A 24730-nucleotide genomic window follows, 5' to 3' on the forward strand; every position below is an offset into this window, starting at 1 on the left:
CTACCTCTAGCAGCTGTTGTTTTCCAAACTCATTACTGAATTATCCTTAAGCTGCTTTCCACAGCAGTGTGTTCTTGTCATGCACATCAAGGTTTTATTTTTCAAAGAAAGACAATAATCTATTAACTACTTTTCACTGGAATATGGTTTAATCCTCTCAGGAACAAGATGGCATTTTTTGCCTGTTTAAGATAATTACCTCAAAAAAACCTTCAAGCTTCCTCTACAAGCTGAGAACAGCAGCACAATGCTGTGAGGGCCAGTTAACTGCAAGGCAGAGAATGGAAAAGCGCAGTCATCTGTCTTTGCAGTCACCTCGTTAGCTTTATTGCTGTATTCTGCATGAACTTTAAGTACTTTCTCACAGAGCAGCAATAACACTTCGTAATCAACAGGTTGTGCTCAGGGATTATCAGAACACAGCCAGCTTTAATGTCAGCTGTTTATTAGAGGCAGTCTCCAGCTGTACAGATGGTAGCTCTTTAACACCTACAGTCCAAAGCCTGTCCCAAAACACAAAAAGGATGAGGAATAACACCACAGGTGATGAGCATTGCATTACTTGCAGTGTTTACATACAGAGTAAACTTGATATTTAAGTAGTTCATTAAAGATAGCTGGAAAGGAATTAAATCTGGCATAGGTTTAAGTCCCAGGAGGTCCAAGAGAGGTCTTGCTCAAGCTGTCAAAGTCTTGTACCTGCTGCGCTGCCTCCAGGAAGCAGCACTCCTCTCTCTGCAGCCCTCCAGTAGCTCAGCCAAGCTGGTTCAGCAGGCTGCAGCTACCCAGCAGGAGCCAGCTTGTGCAGGTAGTGGTGTGGAAGAGACTGTTGGTGTAGCCCACGCTGTGTTTGAAGTTGCCAAGAAGATTAAACAGGACAGCTTCCAGCTTGCTCCAACAAGGACAACGTACGCTTGCCAAGCAGGTCCTGTATCAGAATGCTCTGGAGTGCTTAGCAGTGCTGCAGCACCTCCCAGAAGCTGTCCCTTCAGCAGTTTCACCTCACGGAAGCCTCCTGGCATCAAGGCAGTGGTTGCTCCTAGTTGTCCAGGGAGGAAGGCAAAAGGGACAGCTAGTCACGGTCACTATCGCTGTCACTGTCACTATCGCTGCTGTCGCTGTCTGACATGACACTCTCCAATGTCTTCCTGCAGATGTGAAACAGTCAGTAATCAGTCACCTGATTGTGGCTTTTGCTTGAAAAGAGACAGCCAAAACACAGAGGAAACCCCCTCCAAAGAGAACATTATGGGCTCTCTGACGCCTATTCCCCTCAAAGCACAGGTCCACCCAGCATTTGGTGGAAGCACACCCACCTCCTTTTGGAAAAGCAGACTACCTGAGTTGCCCAGAAAGTGGCGGGCTAACTGTTAAGGGTGCTGGACTTCGATTTCTTCATTCCCTTGGACCAGACCAGTGCCTCCAAATTGTGGTCCCCCTCAAGGCTAAGCCCATTGTCTGAGCTTGACTGCATCAGCTCAGAAACAAACCACAGTGGCTGGCCAGAAGATTGACCGTGAGCCTCAGAAAACCTGTGAACCACACACAGGGCCGTCCTGTACCACCTCCCTGCTTTTACTAGCCTGCAGTCAGTGTCTTTTAGGTGGCCAGACCCAGCTAGGAAAAGATTCTGGGAAAGAAAGATGATAGCTGATCTGAGCAGTGGATAAGGCTAACCCCATCGCGGAAAGTTACCTTCCCCCCTAGGTGGGATGGATACAGCATGGAATTAAAACCTGAGGGGCCGTTTTGGGGGTGTGAATTGACCAGAGTCAACACAATGGCAGATCATTCTGAAGCCAGTTCTCTGCCACCTTGGTGGAGAAGCCCTTCCACAGGAACTACCCCTCCAACACCCTACTATACCTTCAGCAGTAATGTGAAGTGCTCCAACTTACTTCTGCTTTTCAGAGAGAACAAATTCCTTCTCTGTTCTGCTTTTAAGCCTTTGAGATGAAGGAAGACCAAGGGATGCTGCCAGCTTTACCAGTTTAATTGCCTCATCTGGGCTATTGGTTTGTTTAGCACAGTAAAAGAACTCATCCATCACCTGGTCACTGCAAAAGCAAAGGCAAAGAGTGACTGTTCATGGGGCCCCAGGTGAGGTGGCCATTAACTTACAGCAGGTGCTTTAGAGAAGGAGAGGAGGTGACATTTTCAGATCACTCAACCAGCCCAATTCTGCTCCTGCCAGAAATTCCATGTCAGCCTTCACTCCATACCAACATGGTGTGCTTGGGAACTCCTGTCCTAGCAGAAAGCAATACTTCTCTTTGCACAAAAACAGCAGGCAGCAGCTCACTGCTGAAGATAAGAACCCCACCTTAGCAGCATCCTAAATAACCTTCCCCTCTTTACAGTCCCCGCATCAGGCCCTTACCCTGTTTTATGTGGTTGGCAGACGTAAAGGAACAGCGTAACAGCACTTTAAATCAAAGGCAGGTGTCTCACTGCCAGAGGCTGCTGTGCTGTCTGTGGGCACTGGGAGCCACTGCTCTGCCAGCTCTATTTCATGTCGAAGTGCTGGCTCTGCTCCTTCGTTACCTGCGACAGCTGCTGGAGACACCTCTCTTGCCTTTAGGCAGGGAAACAAGTAAGTGTTCGCAGCTGGTGCCACAGGGAGCTTGGCAGAGAAGGGAAGGCAGGGGACAGTTCAGCCAGAAAAGCCTCTGATCCATTTGGTAACAGCAGGGAAACCACTTTATTTCTCTTTACGTTCATCACCCATGGCAGCCACAAACCAACAGCTACACCACCATTTCAGAAGGAGAATTCTTATCCTTTCCCTATTCCCCAAATTAAGATGGGCTTTTAACGCAGCTTGGCAGTGTCAAGGCTCCCTTGGGCCATGCTAGCGGCAGTCTGCAGAAAAGGGCAAGCACAGAGTGCCACTAACAGCAGCCTTTGGTACCACACACCCTCACGGTGTTCACTTACGTGAGCTCTGAGCATTCAATTTTATTTAAAAAATGCCCAAACAAAATACATTACTATTCCCTGAAAGTTGTTTTCTACCTCAGAATCTTCCCCCTAAAATCCTGAGGAAAGCTAACTGTTGTAGCCTGACAGGGTACCACATAAGATTTAGGATCTGACTTGATAAACTTGTCTTCAGAAATGCAGACACCTCAGAAGCATCTAAGCTTGGTTAATAGCATATTAGAATTTTTCTGAGCACATAGGAAATGACATGTTCTTAAGAGTCCTGCTTAGACTGATCCCTAATGCCGAGTTCATCAGTGGCACTGTTCTCCATGTGCCAGAGCTACATTCAATGACATCTCAAGGATCAACCACTTACTTAAACCCCCCCTTTGCATCTTCAACATTTTTTGAGACAGAAAGGTCTTGGAACTTATCAGTTGGATGAACAAACACCTGTGTTCGCAGGGACAGAGGCACATTCACACACACACATTCATGCTTCAGAAGTAACAATATAATATGGACCACTATTGTCAGTTTTAAGTTGGATTAGATGACCTTTGAAGGTCCCAAACTATTCTATGATTCTACAACAGAAATGCAACATCTCAGCCAAAGGGGAGGCTCAGTACCTAAAGTCAGAACCTAAAAATACTCACGTGGGAATCCTATTGATTTGCTGGAAACGCTCCATCATGTTCCTGTTCAGAAGAAAACAAAGTAATAATTAAAAAAAAAAAAACACACCACAAAACACAGTAACAGACAGATATTAAATCTCTTGGATAAGCCCCCAATGAAACATAGGGAAGCTCAATTTCATGAAACGATCTTCCCCACAGATCTGAAACAGATCCCATGCCATATTCTCGCAGATGCAATGTGTACCAGCTAACATCATTAATTAGTTTAACACAAAATATCTTAACCAGTGCAGAAAAAATAAAAAGTGTAGCTGGAGGCAAGTTTACCTTAAAATATTACGTATTTTTAGAAGGGTACTTGCCACTTCTTTTTTTCAAATGAATCAGTGCAAAGAGAACATCTGTATTTAACAGAAAATAGCTCAGAACCTTAAATTGGAAGCTAGATATTTTAAACAGTATTTCAAGTTGACAGCATGTAGGACAGTAAATTCTAGCTAGTGGAGAGTTCTAAAAATATTCTCTTTAGAGTTTTAATTAGGGTTAATTCTAATTAAGAGTTTAATTAAACCCTAATTAATCTCATTAGCAGTTTGAATTCCAAAGAGTTCTAACAATTAGAAAATGGGAAGCTGTAGGAAATCAGCAGTGCTTACTGAACTGATAGTCAAACCTACCTTGCCATAAGCAGCTGCACAACGCTCTAAGCCAGTTGCTACATTAACTCCTAAACCATTTTTAAGATAGGCAACTGTAACTTGTTGCCAAGAATGAACAATAAAATTAAGAAAAAAACCCATCACATTCCCAGCAGGATTTATCCCCTCCCTTTGCCTGCACTAGCATTCCAAAGCAATTGGTCATTAGCTTTTCATTTTTGTGATTAAGCCTTGAGTTACAGTGACAGCAAGCCAAGAGCTCATGACGGCCACACACGTACCAAGCGTCCTGGGTTCTCCCAGCCCTGGAAAACAACAGAGCGACGTGGCTCAGCGCACTGGCTGTCCATTCTAGCGGGGTCTGCTCCCGCCCGGTTTGCTCATGGACAGCTTTGATGTCTTCAGCACACTTGGCAAATGCCAGCTGAATCTGTGAAAAGATTGTGCTATTAATCCCAAAACCTCTAGAATTAACATAACCTTTTCAGAGCAATTCCTCCTACAGATCCTATAGGTCTGCCCCATATATGATTTAAATTTGTGAATTAACAGTGGTTACTCCTGGCAGAAAAATCTCACTTCTGTCAGGACAATTGTCCCCACTAGGCAAGCTCCAAGATGGCTTTGCAGGGACAGCTGTACAGAGACCTGTGCAGTATGCGTAAGCCTTTAACCCTCCTCAGCTTGAGAAGCCAGTGACTGCAATGACACCTTTGGCAAAAATCCCTGAATTCTGCCATGTGCTTCCCCAGAGATGTGGCTGGCTGGACCGCATTACTCTTCCAAACTCTGATAAGGAAGTGATTCTCTTCTGCGTTAATCTGAGGTCTCTCTATAGGCTGAAGACAATCCAAAGGGCTTAGCAGGCCTGGATAAGGTCACATAGATCGGGAAATCTGTAGTGGCATATTCACTGGAATTGGACCTCTAAGACCAGCCAGGGACAATAATACAGCACTTCAATACAGTCTGTATGCTGCATACACTGTATGCTGAACACACATGTTCATATGCATATGTGGAATGGGGAGACATCTCCACTCTTTTTCACTGAGCTTCTGTACCGGTTTTGGCTAGGACAGAGTTTATTTTCTTCATAGTAGCTAGTAAGCTGCTATGTTCTGGATTTATGATGAAAAGCGTGTTGGTAACACAGGGATGTTTTCATTACTGCTGAGCAGTGCTTACACAGAGCCAAGGCCTTTTCTGCTCCTCGCGCCACCCCACCAGCGAGGAGCTGGGGGGGCACAAGTAGTTGGGAGGGGAAACAGCCGGGACAGCTGACCCCGACTGACCCAAGGGATATTCCAGACCATAGGACGTCACGCTCAGCATATAAATCTGGGTGAAGAAGGAGGAAGGGGGGACGTTCAGAGTGATGGTGTTAGTCTTCCCAACTAACTGTTATTTAGCGTGATGGAGCCCTGCTTTCCTGGAGATGGCTGAACACCTGCCTGCCCATGGGAAGTGGGGAATGAATTCCTGGTTTTGCTTTGCTTGTGTGCGCAGCTTTTGCTTTACCTATTACACTGTCTTTATCTCAGCCCACAAGTTTTTGCACTTTCACCGTTCTGATTCTTTCCACCATCCCACTGGGGAGGAGTGAGCAAGCAGCTGTGTGGTTAGCTGTTTACCGGGGTTAAACCGCAACAGCTTCCTTACCTCATCAGGGTGCTGCTCCCTGCTCATCAAAGACAAGAGCTCTTCCAACAGGTCTTGTCTCCTATTAAACCCCAGCTGTTTCATATCTGTTTAGAGAAAGGCAGTAGTTAGTAAGTTTGATCAGTACCCCCTGCTCCCAGCTCCTGGTAATAAGGTTACCATAACCAACACCATTTTGTAAGACAAACAGCCATTCTCTGTGACCAAGTGGATCACGTATTAGTTCCCTTTCCTCTCATTATGAGGCCCTGAAGGTCCGGTGCACCAAGTAGATGAACCAAACAGATTTCTTCTTCCCCTCCCTGCCGACCTCAAGTCAGCGCCAGGCTGACCACTCCGCTCAAGAGCCTTCAAGGTCCCAGGCGCCCGGCCAGCCCGGTGTGGATGATGACCCCATCACAGAACAGGAAAGGTATCAGCACACAGAGCAGTGTCTATAAAATCAAGCAGTTACAGATCCTAAATGGGAACTTGGACCCGAACTGCTGCTGGACAGAGAGACCCTTGCCCCACCAGTGGCCAGGGACACCTCCACCATCAGCTACCTCCCCCGAGAGTTAAGTGGTGACTTGTATTCTTTTATATGTTTTTCAAGGCTAGGTTATGATTTTTATGTTGATACAGCAAGACAAGTATTAAGATTTGACACGATCTACAGAGGGTCCAGGTGATTAGAAACCATAAGCTAAGCAGTGCTATAAAATTCTGTACTACGCTACTTAAAAAACTGTACTACACTGATTCTGCTTATAGAAGTCCTGTGCGATTCTGATTAAATTCTATGCTAAGCTAATCATAAAATCCTGTTAAGAAAATAAAGCTTTAATTGTAACTACAAATTAGTGCTGTCATCATTCTGGCAAGGATCCCTACAAGAACCTGTCTGTACCCTCAGTGTTGGGTGACAGTAGAATATCTATACCGGTGAAATCTTTCTCTCTTCCTTTTTCTCTCTCTGTCTTCTCTTTTTCCTTTTCCTTCTCCACAATTCCTATACCTCATCCGTTTCGAGATATAAACCATTGACCAAGTCTGAGACTAAGAGTAGATCCAGCCACCCCTAGACCCTTCTCTGAGGAGTCTGGAAAGCAAGGGGGTCTACTCTGAACCTCGGGACTCAACAGGAGGGATCTCCTTATTCCCTGAATTGATGTATATGGTTACACGGTTTACAGAAGTAGTCTTATGCCAATTCCTGTTGTGAGAAACCCTGCCACCTACTACCACACCTCACCAGTTCTGTTCGCTTCAGTCATAAATAAAATCTCTAACCAATTGTTTGGTGTCATTTCACCTTAATTTAGCCCGAGGGAATTTCGAATTAAACAGAACTCCCTGGTCTGTCCAGTCTGGGTCATGACACCATGATCTCTCAGATAGTCTGTGCTATCGGTTCTGCCTTTCTCTAATACAACAGCCCCCTCACTGCATGAAGGAATAACATCCCTCATGCCAAAGCATCTTATCATGGCTATTCTGAGCGCTGGGAAGTTTCCCAGCTACCTCCCACTTTGTGTTGCTCCTGACTCCTATCAAACAAACTGCCTATGTAGCCATGTGGCTATCACTAACCTTCCCAGACTGAAGGGATCACTTCCAAGTGGTTGGCTGCATCCAGTGCTTGAAGGAGGTCCAATATATTTTTAGGAGTTGGATAGAAGAGCTGATGAAGGAAGAGAATCATTTCAGTAAACTGTAGCTGTTCTGTTTCTCCATACTGAAGATTTGAAGCTTGCTTACCCTAACACATACTTACCGAAGGGGACATTTCTTTGTACCATTTCAACACAACATCAATTTGTTCCATCATACACAATAATGAAAAAAATTTTGACCTAGAGGAGGGGAAAAATGTTCTAATTCAGCAACGATTAGATCAACCAAACCATACAGAAGCACCAGCAAATGATGGTGTTCTGATCAGATTTCTATTGCAGATCAGGGAAGTTTCACTGTATGATTGCAATACTCCGTATGATTAAAAAAGCAGTAGCATTTTTTATAAGGGAACTTAATGCTGACACTAGGTAACTGGCAGAATTAATTAGAAGTTAGACCACTGCATTTTAAAATCTTGAAAAAATGCAATCTCTCTGTCCAATGCCAGGTATGAGGTATCTGAATCTGTCTCAAATGCAACATCTGGTTAAGAACCACTTTAAGAAGTGAATGAAATTAACCTTGTTACTTGTGCAAGTTTGCGATCCAAGCCTGGGACCTTCATCCAATGCACTGACTAGGAAAAATGTCCCTACACCAAGAAATTAATTTCCATTAATTTCCCTTGATTTATTTACAGGCTAAGGTAAGATCACATGAATCAACCCACCCCTGAAACTGCATCTTACTTTGATGATAATTATTTTTCATTAATTTACTGGAGCATCTCTAGTTCCAGTGCCTAAATAAGGCTTTTCTTTAAATCAGTATGATACAAGTACTTAAATACGTAGTGACTGCAGCACTTAATGACATTGGTAAAGACGTTTCAGATGCCATCATTACAGTATCAAATGGTGGAAGTACACGGGAGTTTCCTGCCTAAATACACCTGCTGCACTGCAACCTCTCTCCACAACACCATGCAGAGAGGTAGGTCTGACCTGTATGCTGTTTTGTTGTTACCTCCTAAGCTGCCATCCTAAGTGGGCAACAGGATTGTAGAAAATACAGCTGGTTGGTATAGTTGTTGGAGGGGTATTAAGCTAAAATGATGCTCCAAGACACTTTATTTCAGTTCACGCAAGGCCACAAACTGAAAATAAATCCCAAGCTATCACTGTTTTAAATTAAGAGGAACCTAATTCCCAAACTGCACATACAATAACCAGCTGGTGTTCAACAAAGCATCCTTCTGCGCAATGTTCGAATCCTAGTTTGTATTCAAATTGACAACAATACACAAGGCACTGAATGTAAGCTGCACGTCACTCACCAATAGGCATTTAACCTATCCATGTCGATGAATTTCCAGTTGTCTCCCTTCTCCATTGCCTTATTTAACCGATAGGCAAGCTTGATATCCTTAAGATCGCAGCACTGCAATAAACGAGTTAGATTTTAAAGCTACCAAATGTATCACTTGATACATCCCTGTCGGACTCACTTTCACAGAGGTATGAAGAGTAACAAGCTGACAGCAAACATATTTAACGGGATGCAATTCAATGCAGCAACTGCCTAGGCATTTTTTATTTAGTTGAGACAAATGTCCAACTCTCCCAGTGGGTGAAAGCTTTAACGGACACTTTCTGGTGTGCAGACCATCTGACCGCTGCAGCATCACTAGAAGGAGGAGGTAGGGCACAGAAGACAGAGACTTATGCAGCCATCTTTAGCAAGAGATGCATGTATCGCAGGCATGCAAGTTACCAATTTAGGAGGTATCAAGCAAAGAACTGCAGAATTATGGAGGAAAATTACAGGAGGTGGTGAACACAGGTGAAAAAGGGGAAGATATTGAAAGCTAAACTTTGTATGACAGGCTGGAAAACTCACAGGCAATTCTGAAACAGCTGGAGGGCTCAAAAGGATTCTGATTGCAGGGAAGAGGTACTTACCGCTTGCATAGCAGTGGTAAAAAAGTTGGCTGAAAGGGAGAAAATGGAGTCTGTTAGCTTCAAACTTTCAAGGAGACATAGAGCAGCTCATTAACCCAGCCTCCCAGAGGACAGATGATTCATGTTCGATTAGAAAGCTGAATTTGTAGCTCAGTTTGACAACATAGCAAGGACCTTCACTTTATATGTAGAGACTTTGGTGTGTTATGAGTTTTGCTAGCCAATGTTCCAGAGGCAACTATACTGCCGTGCTTTTGGAGACAGATTTAAGCAGATGATCTGTTTGACTTTAGGCAGTTTTACAAAAGCTACATACTCTTGTTTGATGCAAGACAGCATTACTTGTCTAACAGGCAGGCTACAAAAAAAGGCAGCCACATCACTTCACCTTCTCTATTAACTCTAGTGGAAGAGAAAACATGCAACAGAGACAGGTGTTCAGACAGGTTACCCACCTCTTTAGTACACCCCAGAGCTGCCCAAGAACATACAACTGCCCCCTGAAAATGCCTCCTTCCTGTTTTGTGAGGCTTTGACTCTGGTTTCTGTAACTGACATTTCAAAGTGACATGGAGACTGATGCTGCCTGAGGGAGGCAAAGAAAGCCAGAGTGGGACAAAGGATATAAACTATTGTGCTCAGCAGCTCATTTCATTTGTGCAGTGTGAATTTTGGATAGGTATTTTTGGTTTTTTGAAGGAAATGTAAGGGCACTGGATGCTATCAGAGACTGAAACAATAGCTAGTTGTGGGTAGCAAAATGGTGGGAAGAACTGCAAGGCAATTTACTTAAAACCACTACGTTCAATACACTCCCCTTTCCCTTGCAAGACTTAATAAATTAACTAAATACTTTTAAGTCAGAAAAAACATTTTTGTGTTATTTGGGTGTTTAGTATACACTTCAGCTACAGCCTAGAGAATCCTCTGGGCCAAGGAAAGGCCTTGCAGGAAACACAGAGGTTTCTGAAGGTAAGAGTCCGTTCACATACAACAACACACTAAGGAAAAAGAAGGCTCAGTTTTGTTCAAAGTGTCAATCTGAATTCTGCAAAAGCAGCTACCAAAAGAGCATAAGGATCCCACATTGAAGAAGAGCAGAAAATGTCTACATACGCACCTTGCTTAGACAAGGTGGCTTTGATCTAGTCTTATGTGAGTAATCCCTCTCTCTCTCTCAAACCACTGTGTAGAAAAGCTCGTTCAACTCCCATGATTCAGGCAAGGCCTTTATCTGCGTGCCCATCATCACTGCCTTTGCTAACAGTGGTATTTCTGTAAAGAGTGTGAAGGAGCAGAGCAGGTATAGTCATTGTCTATACTTCTGGCAGCAGCTTAGAGCCAGAGCAAGAAACAGTATAAAACATAGCAGGGCAGAAGCAAAAATAGGTGTACAACATTCTGACTATGTCCAGGCTGCTTTCCAAGGACAAAAAAAAAATAAAAATGCTGGTAGGATGTAAAGGGAACTAGGCCTTAAGCCTCATTGTTTCTAAGACTATTTGTATCAGACATATAACTAATGATTAGAGATTGCTTTAGATGTGATTAATAGAATGCAGGTGCTTATAGAACAATATGCATAAGCTGCCTATTTGTCTCATGTGTAGCTCTCACCATGGCTGGCTTAAAATCCAGTCAAGCTGAATCAACAGAAGAAGGATCATACATCTTAGACCTAAGACATAGGAGTAAGTGATTAACTTTAGAGCAAGATAAATTAACAGAATAACCTGAGTGATTTTCAGAAATTCAAAGGTGATCTTTGATGTGTAAGAAGATAAGTGACTGTGGTGACCAGAGACTTTCTGCCTACAACCACTAACTTCAGAAGAAACCGCGACACAAGAATTGATGAGAGATGATGATGAATGATAACAATATGGGAACCGAGATCAAATGAAAAATTACAAAGACTTTGGACTGGGATAATAGGTGGTAAAAAGGTATATAAGACTGAGAAATTTTTGGAAGGTTGACATTCACTGCGGTGGCGGCCCAACTCTGAGTTGTTAACAAAGCAAACCTAGAGAAACCCATAACTGAAAATTCTTTAACATAGGATAACCTAATACGCTACTCCAACATAATAATCTCATAATCTATCTTTGTCCTTTAAATGGCCAAAAACCAAATCAACTCCTTACTGGTTTCCTGAAGCATGCACTGTGATAGCTTCTTCATCCTATCATATACAGGACTGTCAGCTGCTTAAAGAGTGGCTTCCAACACTTATTGACACCATGTTGTACAGAGCACAGCTACAGACCCCTCTGTTGCACTCGTCTTCAGATTGAAGCTGCATCTACTTCTGTATGTACAGAAAGGATATGAATGTCCTAAGGCAAAGCTGTGTACATACAGATGGCAAAAACAGCCAGTGGGACGTGGGATGTTCAGAATCTACCCCTTCTACAGACCCAAGCTTCCGTTTTGCATGAAGTTTTATTTCATGCAATTTTCTGAAAAGGATTAGGAAGAGCTAGAACAGGAACTCACACCACACTGAAACAAAAACCTGGTCTTCACCAGACATGTATCATTTAATGAACCTGCTAGCAGATGTTCCTCCTTAAACTAGTCTTGTAAATAGCCTTGTGTTTTTTGTTGTATGGGGCTCAAATGCTCATTCATATAGGTTACACTCCTACTTCCACACAGAAGCCAGTGCACCAATGCACAGCACAACTTCCTGGCACTGGAATTTTTTCTTCTTTGTGTCCAAAAAGTATCAGAACGGACTGATACAAGCAAGCTGCACACATTCTTCCTAGCTGGGTAGAACTACCTGAAATTCACAGGTACCTTTTCACCCAAGCTTAATCAATGCAGATTGTCAGACATATTGAAGTCCATACCATCATCAGGGTCCTGGGGAGTGAAACTCCTCTTTTGGATGTCATCTAGCACCTCAGAGATGATGCCTGATGGGCAGAGATCAGCTGCAGGACAAAGAGACAAGAAACATCACATCTCAGTTGTGCTAAGCACTTCATTAGTGAAAAGCGTCAGCCTGCAAATATAATATGGAAATGGAAACAAGCAACATGATTTCAAACAAGTGTCATGATTCTCCTATCTGTGCCCCTACTCGTGGTGTTCCACACCAGCTGCAATTTTATTTGCTCTAAAATTTGCCCTACTATTGCCAGATTTCCAGAGCCTAACAGGGCAGATTCAGAAAGATAAAAGTACTTTCTAGCAAGTAATCCAACAGGCCTGGAAGTTTGTCTGTTACAAGGCTGCACTGGGAAAAGCAAAGCATTCCGTAAACAAAAAAATATTTTAAAAAAGGAAAAAAACAAGAAAAAAAACCAAGAACCAAACCCAGAGAGACTCCAGAGCAGTTCCTCCACATGTTAAAACACAAGGACTGCAGTTATGACTACTGTGTCTATTGTCTTCCCATGCCCACAGATTTTTGGCTAAAGGATTTCCAACAGTTGGGCTCCTGCCTTCTAACACAGCTATATTTCAAGACAGCTCCAATGCACAGAACTGTTGCAGAAAACCAGAATCCCTGTGCAATTTCTTCCCTGTGAGTGGCACAGTCTATGAAATCACATGCATTGCAGTCAGATCCAGCCTTCACAGAGACTGAGTAGCACTTGCTCTTTAGCTTTATCAACTTGTGGCTACAAACAGAAAGGAAATGGGCTTTCTTTACGGTTCTGCCCATTCTCAAAACACAAGGACTCTTCCCTCCCTGTAAGAGGTTACGGTCCTCTGTAGCTTTTTCTTCACCTGAGTAGAATCAGATGGCACAGGTAACATTAGGGTTGGACACGTAACAAGTTGTCTTTTAATCCATAGATCAACTGCCTCCACCCATCACATCTGGAAAGCATTTAAAGCAGGTGTTAAAGAGGACACATTCATGGACAAGTTGATATTGCACGTACCTCCTCTATAAAATATAAAGAGAAGATGATCATACGTTGCAAGGCTAGGCTCTGAAAAGCAAAAACACTGAAGTTACTTCGACATTCTCAGCTGAGCTTTACACCTCAGCTCTAATTCACAGTCTCCAGCCCTTCCAGCCAGACAGCGTGCATAAATTTACTCTATCATTTCTCTCCCCGTCCACCCTAATGCTGGACCAGACTTCACGTACAACTGGGAGAGATGGTATCTGAGGGTGGACCACCAGCTGAAGCACCATATTGCTATGGGGCAAACAGCCGAGATTCCCTGCTCCAAATTAAAAGCAAAAATATTTCATAACTAGTTTTCCATTCTGCTCACGAACCTATCTTTAGTGTATCAGCAAGCATTTCACTAGCACAAAGCACACTCTACAAGGCATCAAATCAGCTATGCCAGCATTCCCTGTTCTTGCAATGTTTACTTGACATCAAAAAGCATCATCTAGATCAAAACCTTTTTTTCCTGTAGACATGTAGATATATAGACCTGAACTGGCTTGGGTGGCTTACGAAGTAAATCTCCTTGATCTATGGGAAGCTAACAGACTCAGCTGACTTCTGCAAATATATATTCATATTATTCACTATTTCTACAGCAGTGCTACAATAAGGACCCAGTTGAGAAAGAGCCTATGGGCCAGGACACACTCCCCCACTGCACACACAAACCTGTCCTTGAGTAGCTAGAGGTTAACTACAAGTAAAAATCTAATGATAAACGTGCTCCTAACCTAAAAGACTACAGCATCAGAATGCTTCATTATTTGACCTAAGGGGCTAAGTGCACCCACTATGTTGTAATTAGTAATCAACACTGAACAAAGATTGAAAATGATGATTCCATTTGAAATCCACAGGCACTAGCTTGCTGAGTGGCCACGGCTTAGTACTTACACATTTTTATTTCTCAGTTCTTTTGCAAAAGGAAACAAATAGTGAAGTCAAGAACACAGTGAAAAATGTTTTCTTTCACAAGCCCTGGACTTCTTCCCTGCAACTAGGAATCACCGTGTTGTTTGCTGCTGAACTCTGAAGTTAACTATTCTGGAGGTGGCACTGGAATATAATAACCATTCTGGTTCTCTTACCTATATCAAGTGCTTCCATCTCCTTTATTACCAATGGAGACATACTTCTGCCTACACCACCACATCTTCTCAGAGTCTTCAGTACAGCATTAAAAGTTAGCAGATTTGGTTGCACTTCCTGCTGAGCCATGTGATTCAGAAAGACCTTAAATGAAATACCCAAATCCTCAGGGCTTCACACATTATGGATCACAGTTCAGCTTTCAGGCAGGTATACATGCATTTCCTCAATCTAATCCTTCTCACCCCCTTCAAATGAATGACTCTACCTCAACTGATCATTTATTAAGGGAGTACCATCTAATTTTTAATTAATTTGACCAAAAAACAAGACTACAAAATTACATCAGATTAGATTTTGGAGAATTGTGTCTAGAACATCAAGGAAATTTTTTAATTTATATGCTATTTTTCCTTCCTGATGTTTTATCATTAAAACTGGAGCCTCTAATGTTACCCCTCAAAATTCCATTTCCATCACACCATCATGAATTACAATTCAAAGAGTTTTTATCTAAAATGTTTGTTTGATCTCCCAACGTAATTTCCCAATTTCTTTCTGTCCAGGCAGTTCTTGGAATAGGTACGTTCTCAAAAAGCAAACCATTCTGCAAGGGCAAGGTTGGATTTTGTACATTTTCCACTCCTCAATAGTTAGCCTGTATGTTTAAACTAGTGTACTTCCTTTGCAGCAGATATTAGTATCTTTGTACAAAGCTCTAGTTTTTAGTCTTCTAACAACTGCAAAACTCTAATGATAAAGCAGACCCAGCCCCTACACTTTTACCACTTCCCCACCTCTTTTGCTCTATCTCCTTACCTTGGCTAATTCCCATCTTTCTATGAACCTCTCCTTTAGATATGGGACTGCTGTAATCAGTGCATTGAAGGTGTGCACATCAGCTGGAAAATGTAAGATAAGTCATTTTAACTGACAATTATATTCTACAGAAAACAGTTTCTTCTAACATGGCTCAGTTTTTGGCAGTCTCATGCAAACCTGTTTCCAGTGAGCCGGCCACATGCCAGCAGCACTGAAATAAACAGTTTGCATTCAGCTCCCATGATCTAGCTGAGGTCCGTACCCCTGCGCCAATCATCATTGCCATGAAACAAATATTCATATACCAAACAACGGTTTTCTGTTGCTTAGAAAACCACAATGCAAAAACCAGGAGACACTTACCCTTGTGTCTTTCATTCAGCAAGTCTATGTACATGTCATAAGCTTTAGCAAAAGCCCGATGCTGCAAAAAACAGAAAAAATAAACAATCTCTATGACTGTGTGAGATTTCACAAGCTGAAAAAAGTCCTCCCAGCACTGAAGTGTAACTTTACCTTCACCATCCCACGGATCATTGTGCAATAGGAGTGTGCATTCCTCTCTGGCATTATCTTAAATATCCTTGCAGCATTGTTGTTCTCCCTAGAATCAACGAACAAGCTGAAAGTTAAAGAACTTAATAAAAGGTAACTCTAGGAAAAGGATTCAATGTGCAGAACAAAATAATGAGCTGTACTCCCAAGGGCTGACATTCAAATATATTACTTGTGATATTTTGAGCTATTCTACAATCACTTACTAGATTTCTATCAACACTTTAAAAGACTAGCAAACACAGATATTTTTAACAAGTAACACTTGCAAGTATGGGCTGCTAAAAAGTCTTGAAGGCTGTTTTATAATAACAATGCATGTGCACAACCCACTGAATACGGGAATATTGGCAACATTTTCTATACCTCCATCTAGAGCCTGATGACTGTGAACCTCTTTGGAACTGTCTCTTTGGAGCCTTCTGCTCTGAAGCCTGCACCTGGTGAGATTTTTGCAGAAGTAAGTTTCCCAGAGTTCAAAGTTATGATTAAACATCAAATGACGTGATCTGGTTAACAACAGCAGCAATTTATATGCTACCAAAAGTATTTTTTAATGGTTTACATTAAAATAATTTCTATTATGAAGTTCAGGAAGCAGTAACTAGATTAAGAATACTGTTTATGTTATTAAACATACTAACAAGGTAAATTATATATATTTGTGGAGTTGGTGGGAATCATTAGACTATAGCAAATACTCTGTAAAACCCTTTCTCCCTCAAAAGTCTTCCCAGGGACAGGTATTGTGCAACGTATCTACTACTGTACCCTGTGACCTGATACTCTGAGGTCACACAAGGAGCCCTCTACTTCATTGAAATCTAGTTAATACAGTTCAGACTGGAAGAAAATTAACAAGCTGATCTACACTAGAGGTACTAGAGGTCTTCTTTGCAGGCAACTATATAAACAAGGCTGTCAGTGAGAACAGTTATTTAAACGCAGTTCAGCAGAACTAAGCCAAGACAGGGTTCCAGCTACTAAGTTCAGCTTTATGGAAACTACTTTTGCTACTAGGTCAGACACAGGATTTTTATAGCCGCTGTATCTCTTGGGAATGTTGACTGCATCTGACCACCCCACACCATCTCTCAGGCAGGTAGTCACAGCACAAAAATCTTGACATCATGTTGATACACTCCCACTACATACGAAAGAAAGAAAGAAAGAAAGAAAGAGAGATCAACAGGTTTTTCATACCCCTGGTTCTTCCAAATCCTCTTTTTCTTCTTCTTTTTCCGGAGTAGATTCTCCATCTCCATAGAAGCATAACAAATCTAAAAGGCTGTTTGTGGTCTCCAGAGATACAGGGGTACCTATAGACAACGAGGATGTACAACAGTCACAGAGAAAGTAAAGAACACACCATTCTACAGCCATATCAGAAAACTTTCAAACACCCCGTTAATGCCACTTTGTTCTCTTTCAACATAAAGGTGTTCTCTAGCAAGTCTGTAAAACCTGGGTGTCACACTAATACTTCCACAAACCCATTCATAGCAGGAGACAATTTTAACACTGAACTAGAGTATCTGTTTTTCTACTGAAGCCACTGAAAGGGTAGAGTTTTCCTAACCAAGTGGGAGAGGGAAGTGGCAGCTGGCAGCCAAAACTGTGAAGCAACACAAGCCCAAAATTCCTAGTGCTTTTCATAACTACTCCTAGGATACACCCTGCTGTGAAGACCACTTTATGTGTTTCCCCTTCCATGACACAGATTTGAACCCTACACAAGAAAAGAACTACTTGATGGAATCATCTCCTTTTCATCTTGTAGCAGATATGAGAAGGTCTCACCTTCCCGGTAAGTTTTCCTCCTTCAGAGGCTGTGGCAGTTCAGTTTTCTGTTGCCTCCTCCTCGTTCACCCATGACAGAGATAAGGTCCACATTAAGAACTGAGAAAGACTCATTTATTGAGGGCAAGTCCACAGAAGGGGCACTCAGCTGGTATGCTATACTAGTCCAAGACACCAGCAAAGTGCTCAGCACAGATGTAGCTTATACCAACCAATATGCTATCACGCAAAGGCCTTTGCAGGCAGAATGGTAACACCCAATCACACAGCATCTGCCCACAACAGGCCCTGCTCTACTGCATCACAGTTATTCTACTTCGGAAGAGAAGAAAAAAAACCTCAACACCTTATCATCTGCTTCTTGATCAGGAAACCATCTGTTCTCTGTTATCACCAGTGTGACATGTCAGACAAGCAGTGGATAAGGAGGGCCCAATGATTCTGGAGAACCACTTCACCAGACCAGAGTCAGTTGTGAAAGGTAGCAACATAGTCATGAAACTGTCTCCATAGCCTGTGCCAGCTACTAAAATATTTTTGGCACAATTTAAGTAGAGCTCCACCACAGAATCTGGCAGGTGACCACATACCTGCTTGTACAAGCTGATCGAACAGGTCCACAGAATCTTTCACCCTTCTGAGGTGGATACGCTCTTTTAGAGCTTCCTCACTCACTCCTTCAATCTGAGGTGTAAGAGTCTCAGGCATCAAGCACTAAAAGCAAAGACTGCAAGTTAGACACAAGCTCAAACCTCCTCTAAACCATCACTAAAACACTAACCAAATATCCTTAGCCTTCATCCAGTACACCACTTTGATAATCTCCCGACCCTCCCAGTCTAAGAACAGCAGTCCTTTTGGTGATGAAGGACCACACATCCTGATCTCTCTTTCATGCTAATAAGTCAACATCTGAACAACATTTCTTTTCTTACTTTTATCTAAAGAACCTGATATGATATTGAATTCCTAAGGAAAAACGTTCACTTCAGAAACAAAATGGAAATACAATACTGCTTTCATAGCTGCCTGCAGAATAGTTAACAAAATTATCCTTTTATGTTAGTTTCGGACCAGTCTGACAGTTGATTTCACGACCTGACAAAGCACAAATACAATGAAAATGAAAAGCAAAAAGCTTACTGGTATGTTGGGCTCTGCAAAAGTCTTGTCAAAATATTGAGGAAATTGCTTAATAATGTATTTTGCAGCATTTCTCCCAGACTCCTTCGACAATGAAAACAGACGCTGCATAGGAATGAAAGAGAACAAGAACAACGCAATTAAAAGGCTGAGAGTGAGGAAAAACATTTTCCATAACACTGAGCATTCCGATGAGATCAAATTAAATTCATGCTTCGTTTTAAGCTCTTAGTAAAAACACACACAGGAGACAACATTCCAGATAAACATTCTGGTATTTATGCCAATATAAGAATGTCTATTCTTTAAATGAGACTGTAATTTACTTCCTTGTTACTTAGTCAAGGGACAAAGTTCTGTTCCAGACATCTGAAATGCTGCACTACTACCTCAAGCTCAAAAGCACCTGTCTTTTTTAGAATTACAGCACTCACAAATTTCTCTCCCTGACTGTCATTTCCAAGACTACCACCTGATTCCCATTCACCTCTTTTCCTCAGCTTCTAAAGTCAGACCCTCCTTTGCTGTTTCTTTTAAAACTTCACATTTTACAGCTGCCTTCAGTCTTCTCAACAGCTTCACCTCTGGTATGCAGAACTGAAGTTCTATCATAGCCGCATCACTGATCTGCCATGACATATCTCAGATCCCAGACTTTTCTCACTACACTCTAATTAACATCCCACACAGCAGTTCCTTCTTGCCCTCATTTCCAGTTCTGCTTTCTCCTGCCTCAGCCTCATGCTCTTTAATCCTATGCAAAGATAACATCAGGAGAAGACTCCTTTCCTTCTTCCTTTCTGTTATCATCTCAATACTACTATTTCCATAAGCTTAAATTACCAAATACCTGCTCTGTGATAAACTAAAATTCCTGGAGCTTGGCCAGGACAGTAAACTGATAACATGTAGTCCTCGTAGTAACACACACACAAATGACCTTGTGTATTTTAAGTCATACATTTAATTCAAATTTAACTAAACTGTAAGCACAAAATCTCACACTTGCAGTACCACATATTCACAGCCTATATCCAAGGTATGTAAACACAGTTTTAACAGGTTGAATGTCTCAGAATTACTGTTGGTAGTTATTTGATGGACTAAGAACATGGAGAAACAGAACAACTCAGCAGGTAAGCCACTAACTTGCAGGAATGTTAACAGACCTTTGTCAGCTGGAAAGTGCCTACAAGGGCAGTAATGAGAGAGAACTTTGTGTATGCAAGGTGCATTTGTCGAGAGAAACGCTACAGTCATTATGCATTCAGAAATACACAGAGGAGAAAATTCTGAAAGAAATCTGATACTTCATTTTCTTTTGTAATTGAAACTAGGCTCCAATTAGGTAAGGGCTTTCATAGCCTAGACGAAGGGAGGGAGGGAAGAAACTATCAAGGATTTGAAAGGAAATACTTACAGAATTGGCTGCATTTCTTGGCATAAGGAAAGGGTCATCCTGGAACCTATAATGAGCAGCAGTAGGATCCTGTAGAAAGCAGAACCCAGGATTGAAACATTTATAGTTATGTACACAGGTATGCTGTAAGCATATCACACCGCCTCATGGAATTTAAGGCACAATGAACGCTTCCATCATAACCACCACCCAATGTCCATTTTACGAGAGTTCCTCTTGTTCAAAAGGGTTTAGCCTGTTTGGAAACAGTTTAAAAAGCATTTCCATTATACACGCACATGCAGGCTAACATAGTGACAACAAAAGGGTCCTTACAATAACATGGCAAGCAATAAGTGCCCTGCAAAGCAAGTAGGACCCCAACCGTAACAGTCTCAGGGGAGCTGAGGGGACTTGCAGGATCAGATTCAATTTCCAGAATTCAAGACAGACAGGATTGAAGAATGGCATCACAGCATTTACAGTTGTTGCATAGCAAGACTAAACACTCATTGTTCTTTGCAAGACTTGCTTTCTGGACTGAGATTGGGAAGAGGCAGTCTGGATTAGGAAGATGAATTCGTAAAGGAACGTGCTCCTGGTGTCAGCAAAAACCTTATCAAAGTATTAGAGCTTTTGCTGATAGTTGCAGCTCTCTCTTAGCACTAGAATGAGGCTTCAGGAACACAGCAAAACATGTTAAGCAAAAGTGAAAACCCCGTAAAAAAACAATGTAAAAGTCCCATCTTTCATTTATGGCCAAAGTAGAAGTAAGAGTCTCCAGAGTGCAAGGCTATTGCATGAGATGGACAACTTGACCTACTTCCATGATCACCAGAATTACTTACCCTGTTCACAGTAGAAGCCAACGTTTGAAGAACCGCCAGCTTATCCCTAAACATAAAGTTTTGATTAATACTTGGTTGCAGACTTTGAATGTATGCATTACATTGTATGGAGAACAAGCACAGGATTATTATGGCCCGTAAGGATTTTCAGTTCTAGGAAATAAATGTTTTTTCCTGCACTTAGAAAATATCACTTTTTGCAAAGGGAGGGAAATTTAACTGCAAAAATCGTCTCAGTTCTGCAACAACCGCAGGGAAAAGAAAAGACTTTGAGGAAAACCAGAAAAGCATGTGTATTTCCTGCTACCAATCCTGCCTTATTATACATTATCAAAGAAAGAACATAGAGAAGGGACACAGGAAGAATTCCCTAGAATGCTCCTCTCAGAGCCCCCCCACCTCTGAGGGATGGATACATGAGTTCCTCTCTAAGACAAGTCTTGGGAGGAAAAAAATATTGAAACAAAACCAGATTTCTCAGGACTTCTATACCTGTGGATCCTTAAGACTTTGGTTGTCTTTCAAGCAAACAAGGAAAGGCCAGTGAAAGTGTTTAGGTGAAGGTGGTCTTATCTGATGTTTACATACAGACAGCATTTGGCTATAAACTTAGTTTTTGCTGTCATGCAAATTCATCTTAAGTGCTTCCAACAAAATAGCTTTTGTTCAGCTGCATAATTTCTAAACAGGACTTATTCAGCCAGCTATCAATGGTCAAGTTTATTTTGCTGAAAGAAACACACCCACATGCAGACAGCCAAATGAACTTCATTTTACAGACTTCTCGCTAATGTGATCTTTTACAAAGAAACAGAACTATGCTTAAAAATGCAGGTCTTATAACTGTTTTTAAAATAAAGGTCAGGAACGAATATTAAAGAATATTCCCAGAGCTCCCAGTCAGCAGGAAAGCCACTAGTGGCACATTAAATCCAGAAGTACAGCAACCTGAATTCTCTTTTTCAACTTTGGTGGACAGACTACATTTAGCTGTCTAACAATTATTTTCTTCCAGGTCAAGAGATATTCCAGCAGTAAACACTCACCAGGTTTTCTTTCGGGGGAGCACAATTTCTTCTTGAGTAACTATGAAAAACAACATTTAAATGATTATTAGAAACAAACAGATGCCCAAAGAAAATCTTGACCTCATGAAAATTCATGATTTAAGCTGATCCAGCTGAAAGTATTAAAGCAAAGATTTTAAAACCACAGTCTGATGTAGGCCACAATTTACTAGAATGGTAATAGAAAAGGCTGCCAGGGAGCTTAAATGTCTTGTGTCAAGACAGGATCAGGGCCCTGTGGTCAACAAACCTCAGAGAGACTGTACCCATTGTACCCTCAAAGAGATTACCCATCCAAGCTTCTTCAATCATCCTTATCCTGTATCTTCTCGCTTGAGCCCCAATCTTTACCAGTCCCTTGGTTTCCCACTCTTAGTCCCCCAGTTTCAAGTTTGCTGTCTCTGCACATTTGGCTTCTCCAGTTCAGCCTGCCTGAATACTGCAGCACAGTGCCCTCTCAAGTTCCTGCTCTGATGGCCTGACACCAACTGTTCAGTTCCTTCCACCCCACAGATCAATCTGCCCAGCTTTCCAGAGAGCAAAAAAAGAAAAGACAATACCAAAAGAAGAAGCTATAGGTCGTCAGTAAAGCATCTTAGCAAATTCATTCACAGAGGAGCACGTGGGACCTCCTGATTACAGCCCCCAGAGCCAGGGTCTGCAGAGGCACTTTCCCACTGCTTCTGTGTTGATGCTTCCATGAGCTGTTACTGACTGGCAGGAACTTGTTCCAACGTGCAGCACAGCTACAAGCATCCCAGTTTACTTTTCTCAAAAAACTCATAGAAATATGGTAAGGAGTACAAAGAAGCATGAATGTGAAGGAAACTGTCACCATCAAGGTGGAAAGCTCCTTGTTTTTATTTTATAGTTTATTCCATTTCAAAGAGCAACTGGACAGCTCATGGAACTGGGCAACTCAGTTCATGCTCTTGGAGCACAGAGCTGGTTGGTGGTGAGGGTAATCAAGTTAAGCCTGGAAATCTCTGCACAGTGAAGACGGGGCAAAAGAAAATCCAAGAAGGGGAAAGAGGGCATTCATGTTGTCTTTATCTTCTGACACACTATGTTGTTTGGAGATTAAAGAAACTTATGCAAGAAACTAGTAATTAAGACATCATACCTTCTGAATTGTCCACAGTCTTCCCAAGAGCTGTACTACTCGAAGAGCACCTGTAAACCAATCAGAGTTTTGAATTTATGGTAGTCACATCAATATAGCAAAAGCAGATTGATGCAAGTCTGTAATACAGGTCAGAATTAATTAAAACATTAGAGGCGAAAAGTAACTGGAAATGTTGCACTGTTACTAACTCCAAATTATTATACTAAAACTTATATTTGATGTTTCTCTTAAGTGCTAATTTCAAGAGACAAGAAGTTATACACAGAAAATCTATTACATAAAATTTGTAATTATTTATTTTGGGGGATATGATGGCTTTAAAGTAGTTTTCACAAATCACTGCATCTTAGAAAGAAAATCCTGCACACAAATCAGAAAAGACACTTTTGTGTTTTACAGGCAGGATCTAGCTGAAAGCAGTACCTTTTTCTAAAATATTTTAGACCCGAGTAGTGTTTACAGAAGCAGAAGATCTAAGCTGGGATGCAGGGAAATCAGCCCTGCTTAGCTCCAGATGCCCAGTCTCTACAGAGCTGCAGACAGGACATTCACATAACCACAGTGGTAGAAGGCACATCCACATAAACTTGTTTCTGCTGTGTATCGCAAAGCAGCTGCTCTGTGCTCAGTCCAGACTCACAGGACACTGCTCCAAGTCTTTCTTACACATTTTATTGCTTTTAACACAAATTGAAACTTACATTAAAATACTTTTTTTTCCTCATGAAGCAATCGAACACCGAAGTCTTATTGTAACTGTGGAATTCACACGTGCTTCCACACTGACCTTGACCCTGAGGGAGATGTTATTCACATACATTCACACCCTCGTGCTTTACAATAATATTGCATAGTTGTAGCTGTTCCTATACGCCACACAAATTTATTAGCTATGATTTTACCATCCCTGATGTGAGCTATATTTTGCCTATAAAGAATACCCAGAGCAGCGAGATCTTTTCACTTGAGGCATACCCTGAAGACAACCTCCCCCCCTTCACCTGTTTTCTCGCGAGATTCCGCTCTAGGAATCACTTAACAGCTCTACCTCACTCCCGGGGCCGCTCCGAGCCGCAAACCCCACCAGAAATCGGGGAAAACCCCCAGGAAGAGCCGCTCCCCCTCCGCGGACCGCGCCATGCCGCCCCGGCCCTGCCCGCCTCAGCCGGCCCGAGACACCAGCGCGCATGCGCAGAGCGGGCCCTTTCCTGCGCAGCCCCTACTGCGCCTGCGCGGCCTCTCACCCCTCAAATCCCCACCCCCCCCACCCCCCCCCGACCTCCCTTGATGCCTTCACGGCGCTACCGCCGCCGGGCCCTTCTCTTCCCTCTGCTGCGGGAACGGCAGAGCCTTACCGGTAGTTTTCTCGCCTCCCTCCCAGGAAGCAGCACCGCCTGCTCAGCGATACCAGTTGCTGCCAGGAGCTGCCCCCCAGCCGCCGCGCCGCCATGCCGGCACCCGCGCACCGCCCTCCCGGAAGGAGGGCGGTACCACTTTCGCGGGGT

At 42.4% G+C, this 24730-nt stretch overlaps 1 protein-coding gene and 1 non-coding gene across 4 annotated transcripts; both read right to left on the reverse strand.

Moving 5' to 3' along the window:
- Positions 1-424: 424 nt before the first annotated feature.
- Positions 425-24694, reverse strand: PTCD3 (pentatricopeptide repeat domain 3). 3 transcript variants are annotated; one of them, XM_075052595.1, is made up of 24 exons: positions 24581-24694; positions 23223-23272; positions 22079-22118; positions 21033-21078; positions 20206-20274; positions 18786-18890; positions 18233-18356; positions 17046-17161; positions 16209-16282; positions 15804-15891; positions 15651-15711; positions 15285-15367; positions 14465-14609; positions 13353-13403; positions 12309-12392; positions 9451-9479; positions 8826-8929; positions 7647-7725; positions 7463-7553; positions 5891-5976; positions 4510-4658; positions 3585-3626; positions 1899-2057; positions 425-1148 (listed from the first exon to the last, which is right to left on the reverse strand). In XM_075052595.1, the coding sequence occupies exons 1-24, from the start codon at positions 24673-24675 to the stop codon at positions 1073-1075; spliced, it is 2046 nt and encodes a 681-aa protein (XP_074908696.1). In that variant the 5' UTR covers positions 24676-24694; the 3' UTR covers positions 425-1072. The 3 variants fall into 3 exon arrangements, with proteins under 3 accessions (XP_074908696.1, XP_074908863.1, XP_074908779.1); XM_075052762.1 differs by lacking the exon at positions 24581-24694 and adding an exon at positions 24227-24397; XM_075052678.1 differs by lacking the exon at positions 24581-24694 and adding an exon at positions 23927-23987.
- On the reverse strand, positions 15434-15573 carry LOC142037433 (small nucleolar RNA SNORD94). The gene has a single exon (XR_012652375.1). It is a non-coding gene; the product is annotated as a small nucleolar RNA SNORD94 (small nucleolar RNA).
- Positions 24695-24730: the final 36 nt, after the last annotated feature.

This window comes from Buteo buteo, chromosome 1, assembly GCF_964188355.1.
Source record: "Buteo buteo chromosome 1, bButBut1.hap1.1, whole genome shotgun sequence".
NCBI lineage: Eukaryota > Metazoa > Chordata > Aves > Accipitriformes > Accipitridae > Buteo > Buteo buteo.